Consider the following 12,652-nt stretch of genomic DNA (forward strand, 5'->3'; position numbering starts at 1 on the left):
CAAATTGAGATCCTGAACCCCGCCGTAGACAAATTGGGGATATTTCCAAACCTGCATTTGTAGGTGCATTCCAAAACTAACTCTCAATGCTGTCAACAATCTGTTATCTCTTTTGCGCTTTCGAGTTAGTGAGTAGTTGTATCTCTATCCTAGGGAGTTTTTGGCGCTGCCAGATAATTTCGGAATACACCAGTTATACATTATAGGTGCGTTCCAAAATTAGCTGGCAGTACTAAAAACTCCCTAGGACAGAGGCGAAGCTACTGACGAACTCGCCAGTGCAAAAGAGATAAAAGACTATTGACAGCACTGGGAGGAGTGTGAGCTGAAGTGCGATTTCACTAGGATCCCGCTTCTGTTATTTGTTTAACACTAGGGAAATTGCACTCAGTTCACACTCTGTGTAACAAGTGAAAAACGCTATTACACATACGGAAATTGATTCTGCGACAGTCAATTTTTCTTCCTTGGAGTTGCGTTTGGCTCTCTATTAGCTGACAGCGCTAAAACTCCCTAGAACAGAGACAGAGCTAGTCACTAAGTTGGCGGCGCAAGAGAGATAACAAAAAAATGTTGACGACATGACGATCTAATTTCGGAACACAGCCTTAGATATGTCTATGAATGAAACTCCCGCGGTCTATTTTTGTATGTCTATGGTTTTGGCAGTTACCTTTTTGCGGCTCTTTGCTGATAGCTGCTGATAGCCAACTGAGCGAACTCGGAGAAGAAAAGAAAGAAGAATTATCATTCATTGCAGGACGATCTTTGATGGGATGTCCAGTAGGTGAATGAAATGTCGAAAGCCAAAGTCTCGACTGAGTGGAAGAAGCGTGTAAAGTCGGAGTATATGCGCTTGCGACAATTGAAGCGTTACAAGCGCGCTGATGAAGTGAAAATAGCATGGAATCAGAATCGCAAAATTATGACAGGTAAACAAATTTTTCTTTTTCAATCAATTTCTGTTACACGACAATAATCAGTCTTAACTATTCTCGATCGACATATTCTATTCGTAAATCTCTTTATTTTATTTAGAAATTACATTCAGGTAACAAACATCAGAATCCTAGCTTTGATAGTTGAACTAGATTTTAAACAGAACTTGAACAATGAATCTGATTGTTTTTTTGCCTTCTCGATAGAGTTCCTCGTTATAGAGCAGAAACGGTGGGCAGATGGAAAGGCTCTATGGCTGGCGATGCAAGAGGTTCCACCCCATGTCTCATGCATGAAGAAAGCAGAGGTTTCAAGCTCTGATGGAGATATTCAAACGTGTCCAGTAAAAATCATAAATGCTGTAACTCCCATACCGACCATGTATACTTGGGCGCCGATCCAACAAAATTTTATGGTCGAAGATGAGACTGTTTTACACAATATTCCATACATGGGTGACGAAATACTTGATCAAGACGGTACATTTATCGAAGAGTTGATCAAAAATTATGACGGAAAGGTAATATTTTTTTACGATCATCTAAGCTTTTCATACAAATGCAATGTGGCAATTCTAAACAATACCAAAATATATGGAGGATACATTATATCGAGCATTAGAAGAAGAGAGATGCATTATATATCATCAAGCTTTGATTTACGAGAATAATTTTACTAAATATCTTAGGTCCATGGTGATCGAGAGTCTGGTTTTATGGATGACTCTATATTCGTTGATTTGGTAAATGCTTTGATGCTATACGAGAAAGATGACAGAGATAAGGAACCACCTAAGAAAGGTAAAGAATCCGCAAAAGATAAGGAAAGCTCAAAAGATGATGATTGCGAAATAACAGAGTTGGAATGTATGAAAATTGAAGTGAAACTGGAAAAAATTGACGAGGATTCAAAAGATTCTAGGGACAAAGAATCCTTGACTACACCTTTTCCTTCGATGCACATATTCAACGTGAGCTATTTAACATCTTAAATGACACGAAAGAATTGTTTCTCAGAATAAAATGAGAATGTAAATGTAAATCTATCAATCCAGGCTATCAAAAATTGGCTACAAAACGTTGTCTGAACAAGTTATTCATTACGTATCTGTATTTGAGATCTTTAAACATTTTTCAAAAGAATGTTTCCTTCCATTTTGCCTATTATTTGATATTAAGTCGATGGCATTCTTAAAGTATTATGAAAAAAGTTTGGTGACTGTATTTTTTAGTTGAAAAGTAGTAAATTCAAGTAAAAAGTGTTTAGCATCGCGAAAGTCAGTTTCATCTGTTCTGAGATTCAGTTTGAACAGAAATCTATATATATATAGAAATATGCAATAGTATGTTTACTAACTGTGAATTCAAAACTGTTTCTCTAATATATTTATAGGCTATATCAAGCATGTTTCCCGACAAAGGTAGACCCGAGGAGCTACGAGAAAAGTACATCGAGCTTACCGAAAGATCTGATCCAAATGCATTACCTCCAGAATGTACGCCAAACATAGACGGTGTTAATGCTAAAAGCGTTCCTAGAGAACAAACAATGCATTCCTTTCATACGTTATTTTGTAGAAGGTGTTTTAAATATGATTGTTTTCTACATCGTAAGTATATAACGATCTTGGAAGATCTGTGCAGTGCATTAATTTTTTTAATTTGAAGTTCCCGTTCAGCATTTTTATTTATAAAAATTCGATATGTTTACAAAGTCCTGATTGCATCTCAGATGCTTTTATTATTCAATATTTTTTACTTCCATTTTATAAAGCCAAACTGGTTTTCAGTTTTGATATATATTCTGTAAAGAGCTGTTGGCTACATTGAATTGTGCATAAAAAAATTTGAAAACTTTTTTCTCACAAGGGGATAACTGAATACTTTATCAATCAGCCGACAGTTCATCTAAAAATTTTTAAGTTTATGATTTAAAGTTTTTAACTTTTCCACAGGAGACGGTCCGCAAATATGTTTTTAAAAAAAAACTTTTTACAAACAACTGACCACATTATTTTTGACAATTCGAACTGAGCCATTGACGATAGCCAAAGTTTTTGATCTCCTTTTTTCCTTTAGATTAAATCTCCTTGCCTTGTAAAAGTTTGTGCTTGTCTTACACGTCGTTGTTCCATTGATATGTGAGAGTACCTGACCTCATTCGTTATAAGCTTTTGAAAAACTTTGCAAGAGTTTGTGTATATTTTCTGCTCTCTCGCAGATCTAATGGCTGTTGAAATGCCAACAACGTTTAGTACCGGTAAATGCTTGCAAGTAAAATGATAGTGCTAATAACAATACGACGTCACTTTATCCAAGTCACAATACATTGCTTGCGTAATGTGTTGGTTTTCTCAAAGTAAATTACCATATTGACGAAATTTTGGTGGCAAGATTACGAAAAGTAAATAGCCAGTTTTGTTTTCGTAATGGCTGGACGCATATGAAATCATGTAGGCTCCTAGAGAATCCAATCCTAAATCACCTGAAAGTAAAGTAATTAATTCTCAGATACCGTTAAAGAATCAGATATTTCACGTCTTTTTTCAGAAGAAATTTCCCACAACTTGTACATGTATTCGTAATTCGTAAGTCCCGAAAACTAACGTTTTTTCAAACTTTCAAATTTCATTTCAACATTATAATGGCTGTTCATTCGTATTATTAAAAAAGTATGTATTTCTATTTTAAAGTAATTCACGAGGTTGAAACTCGGTATAAAACGTAAAATTTTCCAAAACAGAAAATGACATTTCTGTAATATTGTTGTAAGAATCTCCACTAATTATTGGCCAATTCTGTTACGATTAAAATTTTTTAAGAGCTTATATGAAATATATGGGTCATATTTGAATAGCTGCACTAGCGATGGAGATTTTTTTCTAATAAAATCGTCAAGCTCTTCAAGCGTATCAAAGAATTATACAATTTATTTTTTGATGCTTCGGAATTTCGTAGGAGCCTGCATAATTTCAAAAGAATTCAGCCTATAATATATATATTTATATATTAATCTATATTTTTACACTCAATAATGACAGAATTTATAATTCCTTATTTGATACAGCAGCCAAGGGAATCTCCCCGCAAGGTAAACTTCCATTAAATACAAGAAAATATTTGTCAAATTCTTTTTTTTTTGTTCACTACAGGCATCGTCACTGGAGTTATCAAATTCATATCACTCACAACCCATCTTCACTATCGATTACATCCGTTCTTCTGGATTATCATCGGTTCTATACCTTGAATGATTGAAACAAATTCATTTTCTTGCTAGGACTTCAAGTCTGTCATCCCGGGCCGAATTTGCAAAAGAGGAAGGGGCCTGATCTGAAGCCATTTGCAGAACCTTGTGGACCCGAATGTTACATGCATTTGGTAAATATCATGTTCATTTATCTCACTTATCTCAGTTATCCATCAATCACGTCTTGGTTGATAGAACTTGAATCAGTTTGCAAAATGATTGCATTCACTTAAAGTTATTAGATTGGGGAAAAATTCTTGGGTCAGCCTAAGTTGCCAATGAGGTGGGAACAGCGATTCCATTCCACTGCGCAACAAATTATTTCACCGATCGATATTGAATCGAGGGAGCTCAATTATTTTATATACGTATTTTGTATACGTCAAGACAGCGGATTGACGTATACATTTAAGAAATTGAATTGACTTTAATTTTTTTAAATTCTTCAATGCTATACACAAACTGAGAACTGCCGATCTACAAGTACATTGATTATTTCAGGAAGGTATGAAAGAAAAATTAGCAGCTCAAGCTGCAAATGTGAAAGATGAAGAAGGAGATGAAAAGAGGGGCGGTCCCAGAAAAGTTAGAAAGCAAGCAAGTGTCGATTCGGGCAATGAAGCCAGCAGTGAAGACAGTAACGATAGCAATAAATACAGCCAAGGTGGAAGTTGCCAAGGTAAGAAATACGAAAATAATAGGTAAATTCTATTTCAATTCTGATTAATGATCAGTTTTTAATACTTCTATTCAATGCCGTTTTACTAGATTTTAAACAGAACTTGAACAAGGAAGCGAAACCTTCGATATCCGAAAGTCAAGTGCAGCCTGAAAACCAAACGCCGTTCACGCTGTTGGGCTTCGATAAGGCGTCTGAACAACAAAACGAGTTTTCTTGGACAGGTTCGGAACAGAGCTTGTTTCGCGGTTTGCATAAAGCGTTTCCTGGTAATCCATGCGCGTTGGCACAGATTATGTTGACTAAAACATGCCAGCAGGTGTATCGGTTTGCACAAAAGGAAGCCTCTGATATCCCAGCTGTTGAAAGTCTCAAAGATTTCACGCCACCTCGAAAGAAGAAGAAGAAACATCGCCTCTGGTCGATGCATTGCAGGAAAATTCAGTTGAAAAAAGATTCTGGTACGCAATTTTTATTTCAATCTTCAATCTTCAAACGTTAAATGGTATATTTCTTGTCATACAGCCATCAACATCCTACTCTTTAATTTATTCAAAATATATTCATTTTATTTGAGTAATTTAAATTGAGTAAATGAAGTAATAAGTACGTTGTAACTGAAATTTCTGCTCTGGGAAGTTACTTAAATTGGCAAGCGTCTCAGATATAAAAATTTTTCCAGTGCATTTTGATCTTATACTCGATTCTTCGATCTAATTTCGTTGAATCAACAGATTTATTCGATTCTTTTGAGTTTTACCTGTGAAAAGTTTTGGAAAATAATAGAAGATTTTAGAAAAGTTGTGGAAGAACGAGGAAGAATTGTGTTGACATGTCGGGATGAAAAAAGAATCTGCATTTCCAAAATATCTTTCAATCAAATGATATTAACTCAAATTATGGATTTTCAGGTGCAAATCATGTGCATAATTTTGCCCCCTGTGATCATCCAGGACGTCAGTGTGATAATTCATGTCCTTGCATCCAGGCCCAAAATTTTTGCGAAAAATTCTGTCAGTGTAGCAGCGATTGTCAGAATAGATTCCCTGGATGCAGATGTAAAGCGCAATGCAATACCAAGCAATGTCCCTGCTATTTGGCGGTCAGAGAGTGTGATCCCGATTTATGCCAGACTTGTGGTGCAGATCAATTCCACATCACTAAAATTTCTTGCAAAAATGTTAGTGTTCAACGCGGATTGCGTAAGTTCATTAAAACATGCTTAATAAAAAGTTACAGTCAGTTACTTCATTACTGCACAGTTACTTGTGCAGCAATCAAGCAAACAATAGAATCAAAAAGTAAGAATAGAATATTAAAATCATTTTCAGAATTACTTCCGAATTTTCTAAAATCTGCGAACGAACTGCAGGTTTCGAAAAAAATTGTATCTCATTCGAGTTCAGTTAATTTTATCGCGATAATTAATTTGAGGTAAAAATGGTGAGGAAAACTTGAAGATTTCCGAAAGCCTAAATTATTCGAATATCCATCACCATATGTTGGTAATGGCAGACAAAATTCACCAAAATTTCTGTCAAAACATGTTACAGCCATGGCAAAGTAACGGGCATTTCCAAATCTTCAAGGTAAAATGCTTCCATTTAAACAAACGATCTCCGAAGACTTCGAGATCATTTGAATTTTGATTTTGATATTCGAGTTACAATATATTATGTTGACTGACAAAAAAAGTACCATTTTTTTATGAAAACAAGTCAACCTTGAATGTAAATTGATCCCTGATTCTAAATCTTAATTTGTGGCACCAAAGCACCAAAAACCGTTACTTCAATCGAGAACGATATGGTGTATTAAATTCGGTAGGAAAATCGACAGAATTTTCTAAATCTTGAGATTTTAACTGAAGACATTTTGCTCAATGGAAATGGAACTTATGAAAATTACATTTCTATACCTTCAGACAAGCACCTCTTAATGGCACCTTCGGATGTTGCTGGTTGGGGAATATTTTTGAAAGAATCTGCTGCCAAGAATGAGTTCATATCAGAATATTGTGGTGAAATAATAAGTCAAGATGAAGCTGATAGGCGAGGAAAAGTCTACGACAAATACATGTGCAGCTTTCTATTCAACCTCAATAACGGTATTTAATTTAAATGGATTTAAAATTTGTATAGAAAAGTTTTGATTTACCAAAGAATTGTTGCCAACCATATTACAAGTTGAATAATTTATATTCTTAATCTGTATTATATTTTTAAACTGTATATTATATTTTTTTGAGCAGATTTCGTAGTAGATGCAACTCGGAAAGGGAACAAAATACGATTTGCAAACCATTCCATAAATCCAAACTGTTATGCCAAAGTTATGATGGTTAATGGTGATCATAGAATTGGAATCTTTGCGAAGAGAGCGATACAACCTGGCGAAGAATTGTTCTTTGATTACAGGTGAAGACTAGTTTGTCAAATTACAGAAAGAAGTACAAATTAAGAAAAGAAATAATTTCCTTGCCTGTGACTGTAAAAGTATTTTATAGTAGTAATAGGGCTAATTGAATAGTAGTCGGATTAAAATAATTTTATAAGTGAACGTCGATTGTTAGCGACGAAAGGTTGGTATATGTGGTCAAAAATACCAACATATTTCTCGTTTTACAGATACGGACCGACAGAGCAGCTCAAGTTTGTTGGAATTGAACGTGAAATGGAATTTTTATAGCAAACAGTTGTTACCTGTGAAAATAAGTAATTCTTGAAACAATTTTGAGATAATTGTTTTTTTTTCGACTGGAGTGATAATGCGAAAAATGTAAACTGTTATAATTCACGGTTAAAAACCCGTTTTCAATATTTTACACATTTTAAAAATTCGTATCATAGAAAATAAATTTTTTTTGTCATCTGTTCGTATTTCGCATATTTCAATCTCACATTCAACGTGCTATGGGTGCACAGTTTGCCGATAAAACTGCTGCGTCAGCTGCAGGAAATATACGTGTACAACACAACTTACCATTTACGAATGTAATACGCAGTAAGAACATTTGCCACGTGTGGTGGACAGGTAGATTTTATTGTTAATACATTTTGTATGACTATAATAATATTTTACCTCGACTACTTCGACCATGACCGAAGAATAGGGTAAAACAAGGTTGTTGACTTGCGTTTTCAAAAGTTTATAGAAAGTGTACTACAAAAAAAGGTTCGACCAATAAACATACTTCGTACTTGACGTTGAATATATACAATTATATACACATTATAATATGATATATTGGGAAGGTTATTTCAGCTCTTGAAAGGAAAACGGAAGGATAGGAAAGGAACGGATCTTGACCGATAAAAGTGTCAAAATCAAGGTTCGTGTAAAGATATGGTCTTGCATTCATATGGAAACGACTATTGCTTTCATAATAATGATGATTATAATGAAAATAATAAGTACAAGACAAACCAGGAAAGCAAACATTCTATGTGATGTAAAAATATAATTTTTAAATAATGTTGAGTTGTTATGAGAACGTCGATCAAGTCAATATTTCACAATACGTCAGACACATTCTTCAATTTCTTTAATTTCTCTCATTTTTCAGACACCACGTTCCGTATCTTTTATCGCAATTATCAACACCCCAGGCGTTGTAAATATTTCAAAAGATATAATACATATGCATAGTTGTATCACGCATCGTTATATATCACGTTGGCATAACTGTGTTCAGGGGCTTATGTATGTACATATGTAACACATATGCGTTATGGCATCATTGATTTCGATAGTTGCACAAGGCTCGGCTCGCGTTTAATTAAACACGATTTGAAATTTGCTTCGAGAATGGCACCGCGAGTCCGGTGAGCAATTCTAGGCCAATCCTAAGGCCGTACGATCAAAGAACTTCAGTCGCAATTTCGTTGAAATTCTGGAACAGCACGCTCAGGGAGATCAGATAAAATGTGAAAACGATTAGGTTTCTGACGAAGCTATATCTGAGTTTTGGTAATTAATCTGCCAGTCACGGCCGCTTGTCACGAGCTATCCGTCTACGTGTGACGTCTAGCGTTGAATTATTATAGATGACTTTGTTATTACTACGTAAGTATATTTTCTACGCTCCAAAAGCAGCTGTGAAAAGAACCGTCCTGGCGATATGGGACTTCTTCGCAGCTTTGGCCAATAATTTAAAAATAATCGATGCATCAATTAATCGAGTCGAAAAAATTAAGCAAACATGACTCGATTGAATCGATAAAAATCAATTGATTAATCGATTATTTCGTATTTTTTTTAAATGGCCTATATGAAACCGAAATTTCGTGAATTTCAGTTCAGGCGAAAATATTCATTTATCTTTCACTTATTATATTAAATAGGTACTTAGTGAGTAAGCATCGATCATGGGAGTAAAAAACGAAAAACGATTGTGAGGGAAAATAATCGAGTCGGTTGATCAATCGAGTTTGAAAAATAATCGATTATAATCGATAATCGAGAATAAATAATGTAATCGAAAATTGATTATTTTTGGTCATCCTAACTTCCTAGGATTACCTGCTCTTACTTTTCGAGCTCGTTTTTTTTCCTGATTTTACTCAAGTGCAGTAATCGATTGAATTGCATTAATGTTATACAGACATTCAGGCGAATACATGTTTTGAAAAAGTTGGCGTGTTAAATTGGGAAGAAATGCGGAAATTTTCGGGAAGCATTGAGTACTATTGAATTTTCATGAAAAAAACCAAAGATTTTCGATGAGAAAAAAGACTAGCTTAATAATATTATTTCTTAACTGTACATTTGTACCGTAATTCATTAATAGAACACTCCAAATGGTAATATTTGGGATACATTTTATTTTCAAATATCTTGTTCTACTAATACGCAATGCATTTTGTTGGATTAATTTCTTCACGTAAATTTTAGCATTTCGTAATCGAACTCGACTAAATAATTCTGAATATTCTTACAATTTGAATTTTCAGTTTCAGAATTTAAAAGTGCGGTAATAATTATTATGAAGAATACGAGGGAGGGGGGGGAGGGAGGGGGGGGTGATGTTTAGAGAAAAAAAAATCAGTTGAATATTATTTAAATGATCCTAGTATTGAATTATTTTCAAGTAGAAGTGTATGAATTAAATAGCAAGAACACGAAAGAAAATGGCGACGTGATACCACGTCGTTTAGTGTATGTAAGTGTGCAAGGGTATGAATTCACCCTTCAGATGCAATTTTTCGGAAAAATGGAAAAAATCATTCCTACTTTGTTTTTCCCTCTTCAAATTACAATTGGTCCGATGAATATATAAGCAGTAGTTGTTTTGTTATATCAATTTTGTGAATTCCCAACCGTATGACTTTTACGAATGTCAATACTCTCATGTAAAACCGCATTATATTAGGGCCCAATAAATTTTCACAACTAAAAATATATGAAACTTGACAAATATCTCTTCAGTATTCTCATTTTGAAGGGTGATTTCAACTCCCAAAAACTTTTTCCGCCGGTGAAAAAATCCGTACCTCTTAAATTTCGATGGAGAATAAAGTACTAAAAAATAAGTAAAATCAAAATCGAGCAACGAAAGACCCTTCCTTGTCATTTAAATAGTTTGTTACTAATTCTTATTTGACGTTGCAGGCTCTATTAAAACAAAAATCATATGAACCACAATCAAACGTTCGAAATATCAGAATGTGATCCGGTCTGAAAAAACTTTGTGATCTCGTGAGAACACTACGCAAATAGTACACTTCGTAACGAGTATGAATAAGGCTTTTTGATGAGCTGTGAGATTCACGGCACAAGCCGTGTCAAGAAAACTTTCGAACCGTATTTTTTATCACGACAGCCAAAAATCACATCAAAGTCGCGGTTTGAGGCTAGAGTGTTAAAAACTATGTTTTTCAGCCAGAAATTTTCCACCGCCACCTCCATTCAGTTTTTTTTTTTTTTTTCTTGTTTTGTCCTATGTATGACATCGATGAAAAAACAGAGTGACTGTTCGAAATCGCTCGCACAAAGCAGTTACTTCAAAACAGTCGCTCATTGTTCGAGAAAAGAACTATCTTTGTGAGGCATCATGTTTACAAGATTTTGAAGTTTTGTTTTGATCTTGAATTGTAAACGTTTTTCAAATTGACAATGATAACGCTTGTAATGGTTTTCGATTTTTTGACTGAAAACAAGACAAGTGAGAACAATATTTCTGTGAAAATTTCAACGGTCTTGATATTTATTTAAGAATTCCGTACTTCATAATTATGTGTATCCTTAACTAAAAATCCGATACAAAGTGATTCTACTCAAATCGGATACAATCTCGATAATCAACAGTACGACATTTTAATCGGACATTTATTATTAAACAATGGGTTCTCTACTTCCAAAGCATAATAAACAAAAAATTTTGTCGGTTTGAATTTTTTTTTTCAAGCAAGCACGGCAGACAAAAACATTTTTCGCCATATATGCAGATACGAGTATCATCTTTCAATTATAAAAATAACCTTTGTTCATTTGATAAAAACTGCGAATCTAAGAACTGACGTGTATAATTACATACAAACATAATTTTTGAGTATAAAGCAAACTATAATATCTAATCATTTTTCAATAATTTCAAAGTATAAAATAAAGATAAAACTATCTTTTAGCTGTATAATCGTCGATTATTTGCAGACCTCCCCGTGTCAATAGTAGTTATTTAAAGATATATGAAAAAGCTGTCGCGATGGCGTGTTTCCCTTCTTTCCCTGAAAGGCTAAAAACTTGATGATTGATTTAGATGATACAAAAATTTTGAAAATGAAAAAGTCGCCTTCGGTTTTCTGAAACTTTTCGGCAGATAGTCTAATCTTATACATACTAAACATCTTTGAAAAGGTTGCATTTTGTCTACCTTGCAAAGACTTAAGTCGATTTTACAATGCATAAAAAAAATCACCTCTCATACTGTATCTGATTGAATGTAGGATCGCGAATGATCATATATATATATTCCAATACAACTCTGCGGTAAGGAAATAAATTTTTGTTCTCTTGAACCATATTATTGATAGCTGTACTTTCAATAATATCACGTGTTATACTGACGAATTAAGGTCATGTAATACTCATACCGTTACCGACCGAACAAACTCACCCTCTTTTTTCCTGTATTAAATAAACAAACGAACGGAAAGGGTTTAAATTTTGACGATGCATCGCTCTTTTATAGCAGAATTCAAGAAAGTTACTCTTATCCCGAAACTTGTTAAAAAAATGTGTGGATTTTCGACACGATGCATCGTCGAAATTTGAACTCTTCCCGTTCGGTTGTTTATATAATACAAGAGAAAAAAGGGTGAGTTTGCTCGGTCGGTAAAGGTAGAAGTACTACATGACCTTAAAGAACGAATGCACCTCCAAAAGTTAACTCGTGTAATGAACACGTGAAGGTGATTGCATAATTGTACGATTTCAATCAGGTGAATCATCTTAACGTGTACGATCCGGGCTCCGTTCCAAATTTGGATTAAGTTAACCGGAGCGTGTTGTACATATTGCCACTATAGCTCTTAACATAAGTATTTCTTAAAAGTGTTACAGCCTAGGATGAAACGCAGATATCGGCGTTCACTCGAGGTCTCGAAAGAGTCTCGCTACTTTCGAAAAAAAAGAGCAGGACGTCGAATGACATTTGGATGACCCTGTACACTGTACTACCTCATTCGACACAGGGTGTTCGCATGTATGCACATGTATGCGCAGAGACATGAGGTCGGTTTTATTGTCGCCGATTGTTACGTCCTTTTGCAAGCAACAGCGCCGCTG

The 12,652-nt window shown here is 34.6% G+C and overlaps 1 protein-coding gene across 4 annotated transcripts; it reads left to right on the forward strand.

Annotated features, from left to right (window-relative positions):
- Positions 1-732: 732 nt before the first annotated feature.
- On the forward strand, positions 733-7,685 carry LOC124404333 (histone-lysine N-methyltransferase E(z)). Of its 4 annotated transcripts, none has more exons than XM_046878505.1 (12): positions 733-932; positions 1,146-1,459; positions 1,628-1,909; positions 2,332-2,548; positions 4,006-4,029; positions 4,219-4,319; positions 4,690-4,867; positions 4,957-5,328; positions 5,779-6,069; positions 6,792-6,974; positions 7,119-7,278; positions 7,489-7,685. In XM_046878505.1, exons 1-12 carry the CDS (start codon positions 797-799, stop codon positions 7,553-7,555), a joined length of 2,325 nt encoding a protein of 774 aa, XP_046734461.1. In that variant the 5' UTR covers positions 733-796; the 3' UTR covers positions 7,556-7,685. The 4 variants fall into 4 exon arrangements, with proteins under 4 accessions (XP_046734461.1, XP_046734547.1, XP_046734383.1 ...); XM_046878591.1 differs by having other exon boundaries at positions 734-932; positions 4,009-4,029; positions 7,119-7,284; positions 7,495-7,682; XM_046878427.1 differs by having other exon boundaries at positions 735-932; positions 7,119-7,284; positions 7,495-7,682.
- The last annotated feature ends 4,967 nt before the right edge of the window (positions 7,686-12,652 follow it).

This window comes from Diprion similis, chromosome 1, assembly GCF_021155765.1.
Source record: "Diprion similis isolate iyDipSimi1 chromosome 1, iyDipSimi1.1, whole genome shotgun sequence".
NCBI classification, from domain to species: Eukaryota; Metazoa; Arthropoda; class Insecta; order Hymenoptera; family Diprionidae; genus Diprion; species Diprion similis.